Source organism: Corvus brachyrhynchos, unplaced genomic scaffold (genome assembly GCF_000691975.1).
Source record: "Corvus brachyrhynchos isolate BGI_N302 unplaced genomic scaffold, ASM69197v1 scaffold5, whole genome shotgun sequence".
Taxonomy (NCBI): Eukaryota; Metazoa; Chordata; class Aves; order Passeriformes; family Corvidae; genus Corvus; species Corvus brachyrhynchos.
The window spans coordinates 7,645,986-7,669,258 of NW_008238321.1; the positions used below are offsets into that span (position 1 = coordinate 7,645,986).

General features: G+C 40.3%; 1 protein-coding gene across 4 annotated transcripts; it reads right to left on the minus strand.

Moving 5' to 3' along the window:
- Window positions 1-805: 805 nt before the first annotated feature.
- WIPI2 (WD repeat domain, phosphoinositide interacting 2) lies at window positions 806-22,586 on the minus strand. 4 transcript variants are annotated; one of them, XM_017734094.1, is made up of 13 exons: window positions 18,829-20,715; window positions 17,963-18,117; window positions 14,802-14,884; window positions 9,774-9,943; window positions 8,509-8,605; window positions 7,838-7,935; window positions 7,321-7,413; window positions 6,451-6,521; window positions 5,677-5,784; window positions 4,752-4,916; window positions 3,617-3,724; window positions 2,324-2,454; window positions 806-1,510 (listed from the first exon to the last, which is right to left on the minus strand). In XM_017734094.1, the coding sequence occupies exons 2-13, from the start codon at window positions 18,064-18,066 to the stop codon at window positions 1,398-1,400; spliced, it is 1,341 nt and encodes a 446-aa protein (XP_017589583.1). In that variant the 5' UTR covers window positions 18,067-18,117; window positions 18,829-20,715; the 3' UTR covers window positions 806-1,397. The 4 variants fall into 4 exon arrangements, with proteins under 4 accessions (XP_017589583.1, XP_017589584.1, XP_017589586.1 ...); XM_017734095.1 differs by having other exon boundaries at window positions 2,357-2,454; window positions 18,829-18,974; XM_017734097.1 differs by lacking the exons at window positions 17,963-18,117; window positions 18,829-20,715 and adding an exon at window positions 22,433-22,586.
- Between the last annotated feature and the right edge of the window lie 687 nt (window positions 22,587-23,273).

Consider the following 23,273-nt stretch of genomic DNA (forward strand, 5'->3'; position numbering starts at 1 on the left):
GTAACACTCACCAAGTACTTCACTAATCACTTGCTCAATAACTGTTATCCAAGACTTAAGAGAAGGCACATTACAACCCTAAAAATAGTCTGCAGCACTGCTCAGCCTTGGAAAGCCCTAGACAGTGTCAGGGCAGTTAAGGATTTATTCCAAAACTGCCAAAGAAACAACCAGTCCTTGAGTGTATCGCAAGAGGTACTCTGATGAGTGGGGAAATGGAAAAAAAAAACCAAAGAAAAGAAAAGCATTGTTATGCAGCAGTAGAGAACCCGGAAGTAAATTAAATTTTCAAAATCATTTATATTTACATCAGTATCTGAAAAAAAAAAAAAAAAAATCAAGAACTTTCACTATTAGAGCACTACACTCAGCCCCAGACTGAGAAGAAGCAGGAATTGAGAGCCTTCCAGCAGGAAACCTTAAGGCTGTTTATAGAGTGGGGCTGCCAAACTCTACAGGGACTTCCCTCCAGCCTGACAGAATCCTTGCTTTGGATAATTTAAAAAAGTATAAAAAAAGGTTATTGCTACTCTGCCAAGAAAATAGGACAATCTACAGGAAAGAAAGAAAGTGCATTCCAAGTCTTTTCTCAAAAACCCACAAGCTCATCAGCTGCTACAGGCTACAGACACCCAAGTACCAAAGGTGTACAGACAAGATTCTCTAACAATCCTTCCCTCAATTCTAGCTTTTCTTCCTGCAGCAATTCCTTTCCTTCCCTGTAAAGGCACTTTCTATATTCTATATCCTTACGCAGGGAAACACTTCCAGTTTTCCATCCCAACAAACAGAACAGTCCCACAAATACACAACATTCAGAAGGAATTTTAATTAACAAAATGGTCCAGGAAAGGGAAGGGAGAACCCAAAAAACCAGGCCATTGCATTTGAAAGGTTGCATGTCAGTCACTAGGTATGCCTGCAAGCCCATGCACAGGAAACCATTTGGACCTTTGTCAGTGCAGAACTAGTCTCAGCTTCCAGAACCACTTCTCTACTCCTTCCTTATATAGGCTAAATATTATATACATATATAAAAAAAATACAAACTTGAGTTTGTTATAAAGTGGCTTCTCTCTCTCCCCCTCGTATGCTTGCTTGGCACATGAACGCATGCAAAGCTAAGTAGGCTCTGAGGGCTGCACAAACAGCAGGTTTTGGCAACAAAAAAAATAAACACAGCTAAAATAGATAAGCGAGATTAAAAGCCACTGAATTGAAAACCATATATTTTTCCAATTGTATAGAATTAGAACTACAGCTACGACTTAAAACTGTAAGAGTCTGTCATCCTCTCTCCCAACTCATGTCAAAGTTCATAGCAGCATAACACGAGATTCCTCAAGAAACATCAAGCCAGTGTTCTCTGCTTCAGGAGTGAGTTCGCAGGTCCAAGTTTAGTCTGTCCGAAGGATCATGGGGGGATGCTCACTGTCTTCGTCCAATCTAAGTGAGTTGGTTTCATCTTCCAGGCAAGCTCCACCCACAGCACCCAGGTCATCCGTATAGGCTGGAGAGAAAGGAACAAGGAGTTGGGGAATCAGCAGCAACAAACTAAGGCTTGGATCCAGAGTGAATGAGGAGAGCTGAAGTACCAGGCATTACTTGAAATAGTTTCACTGCCACCCTATGTTTGCTTTTATCATGACTCTGTTTCACTACTGTGCTTCTCCAAAGCCAAGAGCAGTTCATGATCAAAATTAAACTCCTGTGTGTGTGCAACGCATACTGGAGCTTTGGGCAGGCTGATGTTTTCAGTCTCCACTGACGCAGTGCAGTACACACGTGATATGTACTGACTGTCCTCCCTTTGCAGCGAGGCACTAACTGGGGTGCCCGACGTGGCAAAAGCTCCACTGACTTGGAGAGCTGCAGCATTAACCAAGTTCTCATCCTCTTGATTTAACAGAGCAGTGAATCAGGCTAAAAGGTTGCTGTTCCCATAAAGGAACAATTGCAGAATTTATCAACCTTTTGTAAAAAAAAAATGTTAAAAAGGGAGCAGGGCTATAATTCAGATGCTTTGCACAAGGGCTGGGTGCAGAACTGCCTCAAGAACCATGTGGCAAGTACTGAAACTATCACTACAGCAATCAACCACAACTCCAGAAAAAGTTCTACCCAGAAAGCAGCAAAGACAAGTGATCCAGCTACAGAAAGCTACTGCACACCACAAGTGCTCTTTTCCTACTGCTCACCAAGGCTCCACCTCACACGCGCGGTTACGCAAAGCTCGGTGCGGACGTGGACCAGCTCATGCAGCCATCTAGAAGGAAGCAACAGGCAGAGGTGCTCCCTGCCCCATTCCCAGCCTTCTCCTTACCATGCCTGGTGGGTGAGGAAGGCACGTATGTACCTTTAGTCACAGCGGAACTGTACGTCTGCGCTACCAAGGGCCGGTCGTGGGATGCAGACTCCAGAATTTCGTTGGCGGGCTCCATGCTGCCATCGAGCCTGCCAGGGAGAGAGGGGTTAGCTGGATCTGCCTGGGCACAAGGCAGCGTGAGCTGGCAGCTACAGGAAAATATTTCACCTGATGTGCAAGAATAATATATAGAGAAATGCAACAGGAGGAAGTTGGTCCCTCCTTTTCAGAGGCCTGGCAAGAAGGCACCTGACAACACTTGGTATTTCTCTGAAGACTCATCAGCATCATGTTTGCTTCTGACACAGCATCAGGATCTAAGTCCTAGTAGCTCATAGTAGGAAAAGACGACTCAAAACAGACTGCATGATTAAAAAACCCCATTCCAATCAGCAATATTATAGATTGTCTTGAGCTCTGTCCACAGCAGAAGCGGTTGCTTCATACACAGATACTAGAAAACCCTCTAGAGAAAAAATTAGAGCACTTCAAAGATTAACAGCTTGGTAAAAGCTTCCCTCTATGAGGCTTTACTTCATCCCTAACCAGAGGTCATGCCTTAAAATGTTCAGATAAATGTATGATTTTTGACCATAATTGTAGGTTGACCAAAGCTGCAAACCTGAATTACCATCATGAGTTATTATCTTTAATTCTATGATTGATCAAGTAATTTGACTGTATTACCCCAGCTTTTCCTGCCAACTCTTACTGGAAAACAGTGCATTGTCCTATTTCTCTAAGTGCTCTACAGTACTATTACAGAACAGCAGCTGCCTGGCCTATATGCAAAAGGAAGTTTAATAAGGACACCAGCAGAGAGAGAACAGGGATAATTTCATAGGCCAGTTTCCCCTCTGTGAAGTCAGAGTAAGATCTTTCTCATGTTTGTAACCACTTCATTTATTGATGAAGAGGACGGTGTCACTCGTTTCAATTTCTTGTTTAAGTAACTCAACTCAAAGTGCCAAGAGGAAACAGGAGCACAGAGAGAACAGCGATTGATCCCTCCCTGCACTGGGACAGGGTTAAATTTCTGCTGGTAAAGCGGTGCTTGGTGTAGTGGATACCTAGAAGGAAGGCTCAGGGGGATTCTGAAGTTACTCATTCATATCAGAGGTCTGGAAAAAGATTAGTTTGAAGAAATGAGCTGTTGTAAATTAGACTTTTCTAGAACAGAACTAAGTTTGAGAACAAACTGGATTTTGAGAAGAAATAAAATACAACAGCTCTCAGCTAATGTGGACTTACTTGTGCTGCTTCATTAGTGTGCACTCGCCTCCTTCTTGGGGGTCTAGGTTGTACATGTAGAGATACCCATCAGCAGCTCCCACCAGCAAACGAGGGATCTTCTGGATTCTAGAAAGGTTTAGAGGAGAGGTTATTAATTAACAGATTATGAATTAACAGATTATTAAATAGCATACACACTCCCTTCCCTTCCCATGATTTAAAGGTTGGACTCAGAGGGTTTTTCCAACCTAAATGATTCTATGACTTTAAGGCATTATTTTCCGCACTTTTGCTCCTAGACAGGGAATGCTGTTAACAGTTAGAGCACCCAGGAAAGAACTGTGTGTAAAAAAATTACAGCATAACCACATTTTGGGGCTAACAGGATGCCACAGGAATCAAGCAATTACATGTGACTCAGTAAAACAGATTGAGAAGTTACCATCCAGTTATCAAGCTTTGTGCAACTCCAGAGACAAATATTCTAACGGGAAGGATTTACTTATTTGAGAAATGTTACAAAGCTTAATTATTGCTTAAAGGGTGCTTTGAGATCAGAGGAGTGAGAGTACAGACATGAAGTCAATTTAGCATAAAAATTATAAAACCCTCACAAAATAAGTTTACTACTGCTCATCTTATTGCTTTGGTAGCTGTGCCAAATGGGACCTGCCTTTGAGGAAGACAGCATAAAAGATTAGATTTAGTCCTCAAAATTAACTTTAATGAATGCTACGCTGTTTTAGAGACAAGAATTATATGAACTTGCTTTCAAAGACTTCTTTAATGGTTAGGCTGGATTGCCTAATTTTGCAATTCACTAACAACATACAGCATCATTCCCCACAGCACTAATGGAAGCAAATGCCATAAAAGCCCATGGGTCTGTTCTCAGTATTCTTGTTCCAAAATTAAGACACCTTTAGAAGACATCTCTAAACAACACTTAGAAATGGGCTATTCCTATCCAAATATTATGCCCTTTCCTCCTCCTCTCTCATGACTGTGAGGTGTTAGCTCTGACACGTTGCTCTTAAACTGGAATGATCACAGGTGCTCTGCTGCAGATGAAGTTGTGTTTTACAGTGGCTGCCTCTCCAGAGCCCAAACAAGCCAGCAGGGTGGGGAGGGCAGGCTCCGTTTCTGTACTCACGTGGCAAGTGCACAGATGTTTTTGTGCCCACAGAAGGGCAGACGGACTGTAGCAAAGGCTCTACCCTGGTTGAACATCTCAGTTACTTGAGAGGGCAGATAGCTCGTTGAGGCCATCAGCACTTTTCCAAAGTAACCTGTCCAGGTTGTAGGCTCTTCCTGAGGTCTACAAATTAGAAGAGAAAAGTGACCAACTTTGCCTTCACCTTAGAGAGAAAAGTGTGCAAACACTTGAAAACATTTTATTTTTAAAGATATTAAGCAGCTTCTTTCTCTTCAGAAATAACTAACACCCTTGAGAATTCTAACGCACTTCATTTGTGCTGCAGGACAAAATGTGTCCTCCAATACTCTCAGCCTGTTATTTAAGCATGCTTGATTGTAAACTGATATTTCTGCATTTAAGACTGCATTTTATAACATTCATTATACAAGAGCAGAATCTACTGGGAAGCGCCACGCTTCAGGATTTTATTAATCTGTTTATCACTAAGCAAATCATTGTTTCCAATAACTTCCACTGAAATGTAATTAAGACTGTCCTCTCAAATCATAAATAGGAACATTTTACAACCTGGTGCCTTTTAAAGCCCCCTACATGCAGCTGGAAGGCATTGCTGAGATAGCTCTTCCCATATGGATATCAGGGGAGGCGAAACAAATGTAACTGAAAACGTTAAAACTGCTCCACACTCCTCTGTGAAGGATGGCCAAGCTCTCTTTGGCAGAAAAACACCTTTTCTACTCAGTGGGAGAACAGTACACAGCTCAGCTGCAGTTCCTGATTCATAAGTGACTTCTTATGCCCTTTACTTTACAGAAGTGTTCAAAGGAAGTCTCTCCACACTTTGGAGAACTCATCCTATTGAGTACAGTCAACTTCTAAACCTTTTCCTTGAAAAATCTAAGGCACCTTTGAAACCTACTTTTCTTTCACAGTCTCAAGTTTGAAGATATGCACCGTCTCCGTGTTACTGGATGCAGACAGAAACATGCCATCCATGCTGAAAGCCAATGAACAGATGCTCACACACCTGGGAAAAAAAGAAAAAAAGAGATGAAAAACAATGAAGTAAAAGTATTTGGCTTAATTAAGCAGGTTTCTAAAGTCACCACTACTTTGCAAATAAGAAAAAAACTCTTAAATAATTAGTATTCTGAATTCTCTGATAATTTCTTGAGGCTACTCAAGCATAAGATTAATAATGTTCAGCTCTGATGTTTACCAGATATGGGATCAATTAGTAGCAATCTGAACTCAGTCTTACCCCTGTATAAAGTAGAGTAGAACTAGAGAGTTACTGTTACCACAAACCACACCACCATTTTACAATGGCTATCAATGGCCACAGTATTAGAAGGATTTAGAAGAGAGTGAGAATATTAGATGTACTGCCTCCAATTGCCCTAAGAATATAATATATCCTACAAAAGGTGACCCACTCTAAACAAGTTCCCTCACCAATAAATTTTTAAAAGGCAAGAGGGAGTACAGTTCTGACAGGATTGATTTGTAGAATAGTCAAGTCCAAGGGAATGAAATTGGAAAACATTCAAGCTGAAAACTGTTATAAGCATACATGCAGGGATGAATGAAGATGAAAACAAGCAAAAAATCAGGATGCCAGCTCAATTGCTGAACATACTGGAAATCAACCATAAGGAATGAGCATCAGGTAATTAACCCAGCTGAACTTTACCTCTTCACTCCCCTTCGGAATTCAAAGAGTTTCTGTCCCTCTGGAATGGAAAACACTCTTATTACTGTCCCCTGTAAAGAAAAAAAAAAAAAAATCATTTTTCATTTCAAGTTCATTCATTGTGTATTAGCTCTAGCAAGCAGAGTACAACTAGAAGCAGCAAACCACTTTGCTGGTGACTCATTGCTGTGATGCACCCCAGATACTATATGAAGTATTTATGGAGCTTGTTTGTAGGATGTGTTTGAAGACTACAGAAACAAGAGGTGGGAGCTACTAATGTAGAGAACAAGCTGTGCATCAAAACCAGCCCTTCTCACCATATTTGATCATGAAAACGACCACACTAGACAAGTACCACGAGTGCAGTCACTTGGAGATGTCTTTGTGCCTTTATCAGATGCGATCAGTTATACCTTTATAGTCTAAGCTTATTACTCAAAGAGCAGAGGCTTCAGACTCTCTAATTTATACACATTTCATGAACGATTTGTCATCACATGCCAAAGACTAGCGAGGCACTTCTCTCTATTTGGATTTTAACTGTCTTGTTTTCATTAGGAAGGCAGCATCAAAACAAGACAACTAATTTCTAATAAGCATCCTGCACTAAAGGGAGGAACACTCAGAGGACTGCCCTAATTACAGCCAGATTAAAATGTTTTATTTAAATAACCTTATTATCCAACGTTTCACAGCACGGAAATTGTGTCAAATATCATTAACAGATCTTAACTCAGATTTCCCATTGTAACTGTAAGCCTTCTTTTCTGGCACTTGCACATGGAACAGGGCACACACAAACTTAAAATACTTAACAACAAATTCGATTTTTATCAATATTGGCAAGGCAATCAAAATCTCCCTTACCTTTTCTGAGGCCGTGGCAAGTTTAGTACCACTTGCATCAAATGCCAAAGCAGCCAAGGGACTATCATGAGCTGGGATCATATTGGCAGCTCTCTGCAGCAAATCAACAAAATAGAACCTTAGAACAGTGCAGGTTAAAAGCTACATGTGTGCAGCTTGAGACTGCATATTTAAGCACATTCAAGGCAAATATGGGTCTTACTTTATGGACAACAGATTCAATACTTTTTCAGTAACTGCTAAGTACATAAAATTATCACTGCAGCATATGCATAGAGAGTACGAGCAGCAGGAAGACAATTCAAATAGAAATTACTTGGTTTCACCCAGATGCCCAATTCTATTCATCAAATCTAGTATTAGCAGTTGTATTTTCTTTGCTGACATTCTGTGAAGCAAGAGGTGCTGCAAATTGATGCACAGAAACTTAAGCGTCCAGTAATTCCTCTCTGAGCAAGTTAAGTAACTTTCAAAATCTGCATCTTTAAAGGTGAAAACAGCATTCAAAGATTCTTACTAGATTGATGGTGTCGAAGACTTGTACTTCTCCAATAGTTGCACTTCCTGGATAGGCCAGGTAGCAATTATCATTGTTTATTGATAAAGCACACAACCCTAGAAGGGATGCAGAAACAGAATTAGAAACAGGCAAATTCCAAGACCTATGCAGTAAAACTTTCTGATTCTGTGCTTAAGTGTCACAACAATAACTCAAATTATCAACAGAAATAGAACCAAAGATGAGTAATCTCAGAGTCAACCTGCAATACATATTCAACTATTTACCATAAGTTTAATACAAAACAGAAAAGGAAGAATAGCAAGAGAGTTACAATAACTGATTAAACAGTAGAACTTCCCAGTGTCTGCCATGATTCCTAAAGCATTAACCTGACAAAGTCTTTAATAGACCAAGTGCTGTCAAAATCCAGTTTTTCTCTCTCCTGTTTTTTTCTAACATTTCAACACAACCACTCCAGGAGACCAAAATACTGGGAAGATGCAGTGCAAGGCAGAGTCTGCTACTTGTTCTCAGCTGGATCAAACAAGTACGCTTTCAGACAACACTCGTATTTGTTATTTTATTTGAAAGCAGAATTAACAACACAACAGTTCCCTGTAGGGAACCTCATACACTGACACAGAAAGCACTTTTCAGAGTTCTGCTGATTCTACCACTGTATTTACCTGCAGGATTGGGAGGTGTCTCCCTGATTGTATGTAATACCTTCATGTCTCGTATGTTGTGTATATAAAGAGACTCTTCCAGACATACTATCAGCCGCTAGAAAAAGGAAAGAGGACAAAAAGCTATTTATCAATCCTAAAAAAATTCTATGCCAAAATGCAGCAGGTACCTTCCAATAGAGAAGAGGCTGTACCACCTGATGAGAAGTAGGAGTCTGACAGAAGATACACAAGATCCAGCTCTTGACACACACACTGCATGTGGTCACTTGAACTGACCAGTGCACCCCACTTCCCTCAATCTCACCAGTGCAAACTGAAGTCATTCCCATTACTAGTTTAAGTCAGCAAGCCAGAAAACTTCACTTAATTCTTACTCTGTACCAATTTACATGTGTAAATAATGGAAATTACTTTCTGCTTCTGCTAAACAGGGAAAACAGACAAGACTTTTTAACCATTCATAAAGCTTATTATGTCTCCATAACCATTTGTGAATGGCTTTTTTTTTTAAACTCTTATTAAGTTCATAATCTCATTTACACTTTGTAGACTACATATGGATGACTAACTAGACATTACTCATTTAACACTAACTCCCTGTGCCAGAAATCAAATTAGCCACTATTTCTCTCATGACTTTAAACAGGAAACCCCTCCTCCCACACTCAGTTTTTGGGGGCAAAGACAGACATTAAGATTTTCTCCTTCAGATGCCATTCTCTCTAGTTTGACTAAAGACAGAGAAGTCTGTATTTGCTGAAGAGCCTACTAATGATTTATTAATACAGTGAACTATACTTCCAGCTACTTAACTCAAAAAATTCACTGAGTGCCTTTTAAAAAAATTTTATTTTTTTGAGAAGAATTCAGCAAACAGTACTTAAAAAGCTAAGAATTTAATAGATAACTTTAAATTTTGGCCTGAAGAGAAATTGTTAGTCTCACATACTTTCACATTTAGGATGAAAGGATGATTCACACTGAGAGGGACCTCAGGAGGTCTCTAGTCCAACCTCCTATTCAAAGCATGTCCATGTTACTCAGGGTCTTTTCCTATGTCAATACATAAGCATAGAACCAAAAATACTTAACCAAATACAAGTACTGAGATGACATACAGAAGCCACAGTTGGAAAAGCACAAGTAAATTTCAAATAGCAATTCTGTCACCAAAGGAAGAGACACCAATCAGCAGAGGAAGTGCCAGAGTAAGATCCACAGCCCCTTTCCCACATTTCCACTTAGGCAAAATCACTACTCACTTGTCTGTTGAGTTTGACAGCCAAGATGGTGTTGGAGTAACTGTAGTTGCAAATCTCTGTCCCCTTCTTAAAGTGACAAACTTTCAGCTTGCGTGGAGCTTTAAGGCTAACTATGGCCACCAGACTACTGGAGAAGAGCCTCTCAACAATGCACACATCTTCTGTGTCAGCTGGGGGATCACAGGAACGAGGGAAAAATACAGAGGGAGATTTCAGGGGAGGAAGAATGATGCACATCAACAGGAAATACTGTCTAAGAAAATCACAGAATCATAGATTCAGTCTATGTAAAAATACAGCCTAACACCACAAACATTCTGCCACAACAGCTCAGAGTCAAAGTGGGAGACGGGACAGGCTTTGAAAGCAGAAAATCTACACAGTGAGTGCTGATTTCCAAAGATTTCCTCCCCCTTCCCCAAGGTGTCACACAAGTTAGTGTTTCAGAACAGTGTCTACTCCCCCATGCCCAGAATCCAACAGAAAAAAAGCCCCAAAGCTACGAAACCCAAAAAATTGTCAATTCCAGAATTTTGCAGTCTTTTTTTATCTCTGCAGAAATCTAGGAAAGCAAATGTTTCCTGGGCTTTTTTTGTGGGTGTATTTGGGTTTTGTTTTTAAAGTATGCAAGGGTTTCTGATGACCCAAACCCCTGGCATTTCCATATACCTCTCCATGAAGAAAGAAAGGTTACAGTACTCAAAAAAGCTGGTAAACCTCATTTGCCACAAGACTGCTGCAGCCACCAATTAGCATTTTCACACATACCATCTTTTACCTGACAGGCCCTAAGAGCAATTTGTGCAGGAATCACTGATGCCCAGTATTCATGCAGAGCCATAAAACATCAGATTTGCCAAGTGTTCTACCATGGGAGCACTGAAAGCAAAGGAGGAACACAAATCCCTGCGTGAGGAAGACAGCAGGAGGGAGGAGAGTGCAGGATCTCTGGCAAAGAAGCACTTCCACAGCATTTGATTATACCCCAGCACTGGACCAAGCTGGCAGGAGGCCAAGTCCCACCACCAGTTATCCTGGTATCTGTGCCTCCCTCTCCCATCCCCAGAAGCTCCTCTCCAAAAGCCCCAGGGACACAGCAGACACAGTTTTCAGGGCAGCAAGAAGCAGGAGAGGGTTTTACCATGCTCTGCAGCTCTTTCACAGCCATGGGCTACACCTGCCCTTTCATTACAGAACCCAATCAAGACAAGGGACTTGAGCCTTTGGCCTTGATCCATCAAAACAAATTTTTCAGGAGTCAGCTTCTGGATTAGCTCAATGCTTAACACATTCCAAACCATAAAACTGCCAGTTAAAAAAAACAAACAACAACAAAAACCAAACAACCCAAAAGAGCTTGTTTCTGAAGGCTTCTGTTTTGGCCAAGAGAAACATTAAGTAATTAATTTGCACTGTTCCCATCAGCAGTGACAGAAATTCCATGAAAAAGTTCTGTTCAACATTCTCAGAATATGACACTGCTATCAGTGTGGGACGTGTCTGCTTTCAAAGCGCTTTTTCTGGGCAGTTTATTTCAAGAAAATGAACACAAAATATTTAATGTTCTACATTTTTTTTTGAGAGAAACAGCCTGCTTATGAAAAAGGAGCAGGTTTACACTATGCACTTTCAGTACTCCATACAACATAATTGACTTTTATCTGCATCTTGTATTTAATACAGTACTTTTCCAGAGAAGACATAATAGCTCACAGAGGCTTTGAAAATTCAATTTTCTTGAGCAACAGAGATAATGCATTTTAGTAATTACTTTGTTTTCAAGGAATTGTTCTCCATTTTCCCGATACTACACAAAACACATGAAAAAGAAACACAAAAATCTGCTTCAATAAATGTATGTAGAGACTTTGAAATGCAGAGGTCTGTGTTCCTTGAATCAGAGTAGTTACATAAAAGACTCTCAAATATTTTACAGGATGGGTTATCAGCTCTCCATCTAAGCCTGGACTCCTGCAAAATGATGACATCCTTTTACAAGAGTCAGAAGACCAGCACACAGAGACCCAAAATCCACAGTCTGACTGTTCCCTGCTCCAGGGCGAGCACAGCTTCTTTCCCCATCCAGGGATAGCAGCGTTCAGACACAGCTTCTGGGATTTGTCACCCTCCCAGGCAGGCAGGAGAACTGGTATTTCAGAAGAGGAACAGCAGCAGGGATTCATATAGAAAAAGTGCTCTCCTATGCTGCTGTGATGGGAAGGGTGGGCAGCAGGGAAGGCACACAGGGAAGAGCACTATCAACAACTAAGCAACCAGACAGAAGAAAAAATTTTCAATAAGCAAAATGCCTCAAAGGTATTGATAATCCTTCAGCCTCACCATAAAAAGACTACAATACAGACAGTTACCTTTACAGAAAGACATTGTGATGGGCATTTAATTAAATTCACTTTAAAAATACAGGATGCACCTCTGCTCCTTTGTCTTCCTTTAACAGGAAGAAGAGATAAAATCTCTTCACAGCTGCCAAGTAATTTATGCTTCCCAACAGCACCTATTCAAGAGAGTACCAGGCTATACTGCCCATCCTACATTCAGCTGACCTGAATTAATCATACCTTTAGCAGCACTAAAGCCCTATAGCAATGCTGCTACTCACGGTTTTTTCTTCTGTTAATATTATCTCCTTTACACTACACAGTTGAGCATTGCCAGAAACTCATGTTCAAAACAGAGTAACAACAAAAAGAACTGCAAAACAAATTAAGTCTCGGCATCGAGGGGAGAACAAGCAAACACATAACAAGATTAGTTTCATAAACACAAGCATGTAGCATCACAGACAAGAGCTGGTTAGAGCCAGCTAGATTATGATCAGCTGTGCCTTTATTCCATTTTTAATCCAAGAACATAAAGCATGTTAGAAGCATTCATTAAGCCTTAAAGCACTCTCCAATCTAATACTTGTTTTTACAGTGGGATCAACTGCTCAGGGAGTCAGGAGATTTGCAGTCACAGGAGAAGTCAGTGATGGGAGCAGCCAAATCTCCCATGTTTTTTTTTATTTCTCTCAAACCCAAGACAGCTGAGGCATATTCTGCAGTTTAGTTTAAACACCTACACAAGAGTTAGCAGATCAATCTTCCAGAAGAGAGGGAGGGGTCCTTAACAGTGCTCACTCAACACAAGAAGTCTTTAGACCCACTTAAACTAAATTGGGAAGTGGGAGGCACCATGTTTGCGAGGCCTCAAGATATGTTTCCTTGAGGAAAGGAGGTACCCAATGCACAGGAAGCCCTCCACCCTCATACCAAGTTTTAACAGGCACGGTTTGCAAGTCCAAGACTGAACATTATTTGACTCATACAAAGAAAATGAACGGCTCTCAATATTTCGACCTGCTTTGAGCCAAGACTGTCTGGCTTCCACAGGCCAAACCATTGAATTTTCCATAGTGAGAGGACAAGGAGTAACAGGTTCAAACTCATAGAGGGGAACTTCAGGTTAGGCATATGGAAGAAATTCTTCCCTGTGAGGGTGGGGAGGCCCTGGCACAGGGTGCCCAGAGAAGCTGTGGCTGCCCCTGGATCCCTGGAAGTGTCCAAGGCCAGGTTGGAAGGGGCTTGGAGCAACCTGGGACAGTGGAAGGTGTCCCTGCCCATGGCAGGGGCTGGAACTGGATGATCTTTAAGGTCCCTTCCAACCCAAAACATTCTACTAAATGTTATCTCATACTCTGTGCTCAGCTTTCATGGACTTAACATTCAGAAAACTTAAAATATCAAAGAGTTTAAGTCAACACAAGCATCTCAGAGCCATTTGAAGACAAGACTGCAATCAGCAGGTCAAAATTCCAATTCCAACTGCTTTATCAGGTTATTGTGAGATGTTGAACAAGGCACTTTATCCAACCTGTACTTTTTGTCTCAAGGACTACCCAGAAGATGCAGTCCTGCACAGTGCAGCCGACCTCTCGGGATATTTTTCAGTGTCTTGTGTAAGAGGAATCATCTTCACCAAGTCTCCTGGGGTGATACCAGGCCAGATACTGTAAGTGCCTGACATACTGCAGAGGTCAGGCACATAAACTACATGGCAGAAAATGGAATCCAAGCCACTTACTAACCAGTACAACCAGACCATGACTCAAATAGGAAGATGTAGCTGCAACACAGTTTAACCTGACCACAGGTACCTAATTTGAACCTCACAATTACTTCTCTCCATTGACTGTGTACAGAAGCAGGCTGTCATCCCAGGTAATAGGTGATCTGAATCACACCCCATTTCCAAACTTAAGATGCCACAGGGTCAGGTCACTTTGGGAATGGAGTCTGAGGACAACTCTGTCATGGGATCCCCACTATAAATGCTGACATCACAGCAGTTGGTACCACCTGCTCACATGGAGTTTACAAGAAAGCATGCATAGCATTCATAGTTGACTTATTAGCACCAAAAAAAAGGGAAGTCTATGAACTGCTGGCAGAACAGGGAATACCACTTCTCCCTCAGGCTTCCCTCCATTTCATCTCAGATCCTACTCAACGGTGATCAGTGTTGAGAAGTTATGGGAATCTGAATTATTCACCCTTTTGGATGAGCAAGCCTGCAGCTATCACGTTAAAGAATAATTTTCTACCAGAAAATATTAGGATAGAAAAATATATAATGAAGTCTTTGTTTTCTTATTTGATAAAAGCATTATCAGTGCTTCCATGCCCCAACAGCCAGTATAAAGACCCAAAAGACACTCTCTCATGAGTAAATTATTCTTTTTATGTCCAGCAGCTATGTAACCTGTCTAATGGATTCAAAATTAGAAAAGCAGAGCTCTCGTTATTCTCGAATTTCACACTATACCAGCTAAATTTAAATACAGAACTGATTTATAATTGTACCCTGCCCTCAATCACTGCTTTGTATTTGTGTCATATTTACATTCAAGGTTCCTTTTAGGCCAATTTCAAACAACCTGTGAAAAAATGAAACATTTCTTATTCTCCCCACATTAAGCCAACTGAGGGGATTAAAAAAGAGAGGGGAAAAAAAAAAAAAGATACTCACTGCATTCATAGATTTGCTCTAATTTGTCCACAGAAGAAAGAGAAAAGAATTTGTAGCCTGATTTACTGCCAACTGCAAGGGATCTGCAAAAGAAACAAGCCAGTCAGGAACACGAATGACGTCAGCTGTGATTACCCTTGGACAGATTCTTACCCCTTTCTAAACCTCCAGCTGGGTTAGCTCAGTAAGGAAAGTGATGAAAAGTTTGTCCAAAAAAGCCACAACAGACACAGATAGCTTCCTCAAATCTGATTAGACCAAACAGCTTCAGAATTACAGAATTTGGATGTGGAATTCTGCTTCACATTTACGAAATGACAGTTCACAGCCTAAAGTGAAGCTACTGCCCAATTCTCACCGGTGATTTCTTCACACAGGCTAAAAGCTTCAGTGTGGAGGAAAGATGATGACTTGAATAATGTAATGCAAACCAATTACATCATTGTCTCATCATTACAGGTGACCTCCAAGACCTTTTAAACTGAGCTGTCTGGGGATTTTTGTTCTTCATAGGGTAACCGTCCCCGAGCATCCCAAAAGAGTTTTCACATTAAAAAAAAAGTAATTAAAAACTGCCAACTCTAATTTTCTCTGGCTTTAGGTGATGGTGTTCTAGCACCTCCATTGTTAGGTCTCAGTCTTACAAATACTCATACTGAATCTTTGATCAGAGGCACCCTCTAAAAAGTGCCAGTCACTGATGTTAAAGAGATTTAACAATAGCAGAACACTAAAAAACTAACTAAAACCCCTTCTTTCCTCCATTACTCAATTTTCACACTTAGCTCACAGACCAGTTAATTGCTTTTCCAGCCAGAGTCAAAGGCAGGTCTTAAATTTTAAGCTAGAAAAACCTCTAGCCTGTCTTGCAGGTCTTTACACATCAAGGCAGCAGACAATGGCTCATTCTTGTTTCCCCTCCCCATGTGGAGGACGATTTTATGCCACAGATAAAGAAAATTAACAGTCAATACAGTTCTACAGAAGTGCATTAGTATGTTTATAGTCCATATATTTCTAACTGCCAAGAGACATGAAGGAAAAACTAATTAAATTCCAATAAAATACATTTTGATACACTAAATTGTGGCAAGTCATTCAACACAGAGCTCCAATCCAACCCTGCCAGTCAGCCTGCCAAAATGCCTTCCTGAACTCAGCAAGATGATTCTCTACATTCAGATGCGCTAACAATTAATGCTGCATTTGGAATACAATGAAGATTCCTACATTTCACGTTCTTTCTGTATTTTCCACTCGTGGCTCCAAAGTGAGTCTTTTTTAAACTTCAGCATACCCAGAAGATTAAAAATTGCTCCTCAAATAGTTCACCCTGTGAAATTAACATCCCAAGCTACAAAATCAACTTCTGTAGGATGGTGTGATCTCCTCTTCTAGAAGAAAATACAACTGGCACAATCTGGTTAGGAAATAATATTTGAGAAGGTTTAAACCTTCAAATTAAAATATGCACCATGCAGGCAAGAGATTCGATTCCACAGATTCAATAACCAAGATATTAAAAAAACATATTAGGCTTAAAGATAGAGAAGCAATCATAAAACAAAATTTTGTTGCTTCTCCTCTAACTCACCCTAGAAATACTGAATTTAATTTTCCTTCAGACAAAATCAGTATGTTCAGCAGTCTCTATCTGATTAATCACCAAAGACACTTCAGTGGTTTTGCTCAACTACTTTCGTACAACTCAATGAAAACTCACATTCTGTGCAAAAAACCTCCTGAAACTCTAATTTGGTAAAATAAAGCAGTAAGTCAGCTTTTCTTATATATACTGCTTTCCTCAAAAGAAAGTTTGACAAAGAATGACATTAAAACTGTCACTTTTCAAAGGTAAACAAGCAGTCCACAGAGTTAAAAATAAATGGAGTCACAAGACTCCTTGCAATATGAACAATCCACAAAAGACACAGGATGATTTCCTCATGGAGAACTCCACACAGCAGCTATCTGTATTACTAGGCAGAATTGATTCCTGAATTGTACTTACAGTAAATACAGAATACTGCTGAATCACTGTTTTACTGACAGGATCACTGAAAGCAGTAAGGAAGCCCATTTTTCTTGTCCTATGACTACACCTCATTCAAATGAGCTTAAGACAATGGCAAAAAAAGAACTGTGTACACGATAAAAATCATTAGACTGAGGAGAACCCAAAACGCAGCAGCATAGAATGGACCTTTCCATCCATGACAACTGTTTTTTGTTATTTATTTCAGGATTGAAGTGATGAAGTCACAAATTATTTGTTTACACGAAGCAGTTCAAGTCAAGATAATTAAACCCATTTCAGTGTACAAGTGTAACTGCAAAATAACCCCTTTTTCTTCTAGAACAGCTGTCTTGCTTTTGGAGGGTTTGCTTTGTTGGCTTGGTATTTTTAAATGTACTCTCAAATTACTTCTTATGAAACTACTGGAAAAAGGCTTTTTACATGTAATAAGAACCCACTAGGCTGAATTATACCAGCATAATCACAGTGATTTAAATCTCCCATCTTCCCCTGCACTGATATTACACTTAAGCCCTTAAGACATCCCACAGCCACCTAAATGGCCAAATCCACAAAACAAGGACTTAGCCAAAATTACCTCACCTCCAAAAAAATGTGCAAGCATATGGGGAAGAAATATGATCAATAAGCCATTCAGCTCTTGCTCAGATAGAGAGTGGCTAACAAGAAGCTGCTGTGGTTTATCAGAAGCTCCTTTCACAGTGTAGGTGTTATGCTTTATAACACCTAATTTTCAGAAGCTGATGAGAGACTGAAATTGAAAATAAAATAAATATTCTCTAAAACTGCCTTTTTTCTTCTAACATTATGCCATAGACATGTGGGTTTTTAGCTCTGTTATGTAGCCTCTATTACACACTTTAGACTGTAGACTCTGAGCTATTTCATCATGAAGGTTGTCTCCTCAGTACAAAATTATCAATATAGCCATGATTCATGGAACTGTGTTTACCCACTTTTTCCAGAGATAATGCTGCAGTCTGATCCCAGACTACATAAATCTTGATAGTATTTTCAAGAGTGGCTGTCATAAATAATTAAAACTATCTTCATCAAGCAAACAGTGCTGTGAGATTTCACACACTCACTGGAAGATGCTGACACTCACTCTAAGTGCACTCACCTAAAGGGGGAAATCAGCTGCTTCAATCTCTCTGGCTCTTTAGAAACAAGTTTTTTCAGCTGGATTAGAATCCTAAAGTTTTCTTTTGTTTCTTTAATATACATACAGAAGGAAGAAAACCAGTTTTTCCCTTTCCATATCGCAGAGGACCTTAACTATTAATCAGAAATATTCTACATTAATCAGAAAGCTCCTAACAAGGACAGCTCTCTCAAAGATTAAATCAGTTGCAGCTGCAGCATAAACATGACTCTAAAAGTCATTACTACTTTAAATAACTGGTTAATTAAGCCTACTTTCATTATTATACAGTCTCATTATACTAATGTTCCACCTCATTTCAAAACCAATGTAAATTTCCACAGACAAAACATTTTGGCTTACGATGAAGAGGCGGAAAATAATAGTAATAAAAGAAAAATCAATGAAGACATAAGAATTGCTAAGGAATTACTATGGAAATGTACCTTGCTTTATTTCCCCCTCCAAAATATCTGCTGAAACCAAAGCTGTAACATCTCATGGACATATTTTAATATCAAAGGTCATTATTTGGAAAAGAGATACAGAACTTCATACATTCAATGTTTTTGTCAGCAACATTCTGATAACCCACAGGAGATTTTCCCATTATTCTTGTATTAAAAGAAAACCCACAAACTTAAATCTGCTACAGCAAAAGGAGACCACGCCTGCTCATCACTTAACATGCAGGCTGGGACAACAGAAAGTCCATAATCCAAGTAAATATCACTATTCTCGGGCCAAATCCCCATCCAAATGGTCACACACTGAGGAACAGATCCTCTGGCCAGCCCCCCTCAGCTGCTGTGCCCTCTGCAACAACAGCAAGAAACACAACATACGGTTGTCTCTCTCAGCTATCCTCCCTGAGTGTAGGAGCTACGTGACCGCTCGGTCCTTCCTTTTTTTGGTCTGTGTTTAGCTTTAAAGTCTCCTTGGAATAGAGAGCTCTCCTGTCCTCAAGGATCACGGGTGTTTTCTCCTGAACCTAGGAGAAACAAAGGCAGAGGAGTGAATGCTCAGCACCTAACCCTTGCTCCTCCCACCACAAGCAGTTTACTACAGAGACCCAAACATCACAGAATAAGGGAATGAGAATACAACTTCTGGGACACAAAGCATGCTGGTTGTATATAGGGACAGCAGCATTTGCTCACAATGTAGAATGAAATTGATTTATTTGGGAAATAATGGGCAGAATTAAATTGGAAAGAAGAAATATACGGACAGATACATGGCTTGTGTAACTCCAGACATAAATGAAAGCAGAGCCTGAAGAAGTCCTTGGCAATAAGGTACACACCAGTGTTTTCCTCAGAAGTCCAAACACAAGGTTTCCTCTTCCCTTTCATCAGGAGCCTGTTTTTAAAACTGCAGTGACTACTTTGTTTCCAAATGCTGTCACACGATTACTTATTTTTTAAAAAAAGGTAACTACTCTAGTCTGCCCACTTGTATTATTTCACAAGCAGGCTGTTCGGTGGGGTTATTTTTTGTGGGTGGGGGAAGTAGGTGCGTATTTGTAAATTGAACCTGAACCCACTCGCAAGTATTTCCAAAGAACACCTGTGCAACAGTTTAAAGATTGAAAGTTTTACCTATTATATAGATACATACAAGCTTTGGGTTCTTGAAGTTATGCTTTGCTTAAAAAGTCACAAACTTCTAATCCATTAGCATTTCCCTTATGAGTTTTAAAGCTCTATGAGTTTGTGAAGTGTTTAATTTTTCATAAATGTATCTGTGTTCAGTTTTAGCAGTTCTCCCTGAGGTAATACAAACTGCACTCGGGTTTTTCTTCCCAAGTATCCATTGTTAAAGATCTACAGCTGTAAAACCTACCTAGCACTGAGGCCACCCACAAGCTTCCACTGCCGGGTTTTGCTGGGACACCCGAATTCCGATCGGTTGCACCACTCTGATCTGCAAGCTGGAGCTTCTGCCTCTCAATCAAGGAATGCCAGTCATGCCGAGTTGTGCAATGATTGATTCACTGGGGGAAAGGGCTACGTCCAAAACAAGCACACTAACATCTTCTGAGAATACCCTTCTCTGTGTTTTCACTTAATGAAAACATTGTATCAAAGAGAAGCCACAAACCAACCGCTTCTGCTGCATTATAGGTGAAGCATTTTCAGGCAGAGTTCCAGTCCCAGCCAATAACTCAAAACTCTCATGTAAATAAAGCTTAGGGCAATGTGGGATAAACAGGCAAGACAACACTTGCAATAATGTAGATACTATTCCAAGAGACAATGTCACTACACACGGTGCACATGAATGAATATTAGCCAAGTCTGGGAAAACCCAGCAGGATAGAGGATATCTGCTTCAGCCGCCAGGGATTTCAACAACTGGGAAAAGCAACAGCAACTTTTATGACGACAACATTCTCCTAACTACCAGCAATCCAATTTCCCAAGACTGAGAGCCACCATGAAGCTCATCTTCCTACAGGAGAGAGTAACTAATTACCAACTCTTCATAAAACCAAGGAAAAGTTAGCTTGACACTTATTTTCAGCAGTAACAAGCCCCATCTTTTCCTAAGGCAAGGAACTGGCTCTGCTGTGGAGGTAAGCAAGACACAGTTAAGCCTGAGTGGAACTGGCACCTCGTTAAGGTGAAGTTAAAAGCTTTAAATGTAGTAACAACAATGAGCCCATGTCATTTATTTTCCAGTTTTGTCTGTCAGCAATTTTTCTAATTACTGAAGCACCTGAAAGCATGATGTGAGCTCTACTGACTGGGCAGACATAAACAAAGCCTGTCTTTCATATACTGCCTGAAAGAATATACATTTGTTTACCTTGCCTGTCTGGAGAAGGGCTCCAGTTACCTGTAAAAGTTGAAAAGAGGTGAGCTGAGGCCCAGCGTGGGAAAGTGTAAGTCATTCCTAGTAAGTTCTTTTCAGCTCTTCTCACCTGGTGAACTGTCATCTCCTAGATACATAGAATAGTGTACTATAAACCCAGAGAGCTGCCTTCTTGTTTCTCTACTCAAACAAGAAACTAGGAGAGATCATGGGTGGGGAAAAAGAAAAAAAAAATCAAATAAACTTCAGTTTAAAGAACATACACAACCACTAAATTCTACTCAGTTTAGGAACTTGAATGCAACTTGGTTGTTTGGGCCACTTACCACATCAGACAAGTGTTTCACTGAGAAGCTGCTAACAAACACATCTGCAAGACTTGTTTTATACTTACTACTTTTCTTGGAGAGTTTTATTTGAGACACTGTTAGTAAGAAAAGATTATTCCACATCATCAACCACCTCATTAATCTCAAATTAAGTGGCCTTTTAAATTGTTCTCAGAATTTTGAGGCAAAAATATGAACAGGAGCCTTTTGATATTTCTGTCATTTCTACAACAGATAGCTGAATTCACAAATACTCAAAAATGACACAAAAGTAGTCCAAGAACTGTAATTGCAAAGATCTACGGGCCAGGCCTGCCTCACATAAAAGATACATTACCAAAATTCCCATCAGCTAATCTCAAGGTGATTTATATATAAATCATTTTTTAAAAGCATCATTTATTCACAATGGATATTAGAACACCAAATCAAAAAAAAAAAAAAAAAAAAACAAAAAACCCCACCAAAAAACCACCAACCCAAACCAGCTACCAAAAAAGATTTTTTGGTTATTTACAAAAATGAAATGGAAAAAGTAGTGCAGTAACACACACAATTCAGGAAAGAAATCATTAGCCAGGTGTCCCTTTTTTCTCCCTATAAACTCGAAGTTATAAATGAATCACCTCCACTCTCCTACAAGAAAGATTTCAAGGTGTACAAGCCAAAACCCACCTAGGTAAGTTTATGTTATATTTGCTTTCTTTTTATTTGTCTTGGCTTTGTTCTCAAGTCAACCTGCAACTGTCTTGTTCAAAATAAGTGGGGTTTTTTATCACAACTCAGTGATCTTCAGGTACATAAAGCTCTCCACAAAGCTAAGGTGCAACTGAAAATGCAGAAGTGCCACACTGGAGAGCAGAGCTGAACTTCAAAAATGTATATAATGACCTTCATAAACTGCAGACTAAAGAGGTGACAAATCTCCTAGTTATTATGACTTGGGTTTTTTTTCCAGTAACAGGTAAAAAATGAATGGTAGCTGAGCAAAACTTGGGCATGTTTTACACGGACAGAGAGAGATCTATATGGCACTCACTGAAAAACTGTGAAAAGCAGTTACAAAAGTCTCTGGCTTGAATCAATATATGGATAATAATTTACTTACAAATACACAGAGCACTACTGCTCCCCCCATCATTTACCATAACTTATTTACTGCCAGAGTCTCTTGTCTCAAGTCTATCCAGCTCCAATTGCTCATCTCTTCACCCCCAACAAGACCTACAAAAGCAAACAGAGCCTCTCCTGCTGTGATGTAACTCTGCTCAAGCTTGGCAGTCACCAGAAATAACCCTCTCACCTTCACAACTCCCATATGCTACAGGATGTGCTGAGGACAGGCACAGGTCTCCCTCGTGAGGGCAAGATATTGTTGCTTGCAAAAAGAACAAGTTGTTAAAAAACAAACCCTCCACCACACACGTGGGTTATACTCTGTGATGCCAACCTGAGATCATTTCCTCTTACTCACTTCCTAAAAAAAAAAAAAAAAACTCTCACCCAAGTTCTTTCGGTTCTTACTCCCCAGCTTCATCTCTCAGGTATTTAACACAGTCAAATCCTTCTTTAAATGATATTCGGTGCTCCAATCCCAACTAATAGGGGGTTCCTAAATTAAAAATACTGCTTTATAACACCCCATATAAAAACTAATGTGCACTAATTGATCTAAATATGCTGCAATGATTAAGTAATTTGTGAGACGTGCAGCTTGAACCATCTGAAGCCCAAGTAAGTGCAGTTCCAAGGATCAGAGAAAGGCCTCTTTTCAAAAGCAAAACTAAAAGTAGCATGGGCTCATAAAAATACCTTCAAGCCTGTCTCACTTCTTTAACACAGCAGGTGACAATAAAATAGCTGTATGAAAAGACAGCTGCGAGGAACTTTTGGATGAAGTCTTTGCAAGTCCTGGAAGACCTGGGGCTTCATGTCAGGCCCTCCTAGGGCTGGACATCATCAAGGAGCAGCAGGAGCCCTCCTCCCGTCCCTTCCCCCAAGGAACAGCAAGCGATGCCTCCCAAGCAGGAGCAGAAGCTCCCCAGGACAGCGATCCGGGGGAGGAAGAGGGCAACACGCTGCCACGACCCCACAGCCGCGTGTCCCCGCGGGAGGAGCGGCCTGTCCCCGCGGCTCCGCCCCGA

Coding starts and splice junctions, on each gene's coding strand:
- WIPI2 (XM_017734094.1), bottom strand. CDS start 18,066: ATGTATATTAAAGAAACAAAAGAAAACTTTAGGATTCTAATCCAGCTG. Junction 14,885..17,962: donor CAGCTGATTTCCCCCTTTAG/GTGAGTGCACTT, acceptor TTTCTTTTGCAG/ATCCCTTGCAGTTGGCAGTA. Junction 7,936..8,508: donor GACACCTCCCAATCCTGCAG/GTAAATACAGTG, acceptor CATCCCTTCTAG/GGTTGTGTGCTTTATCAATA.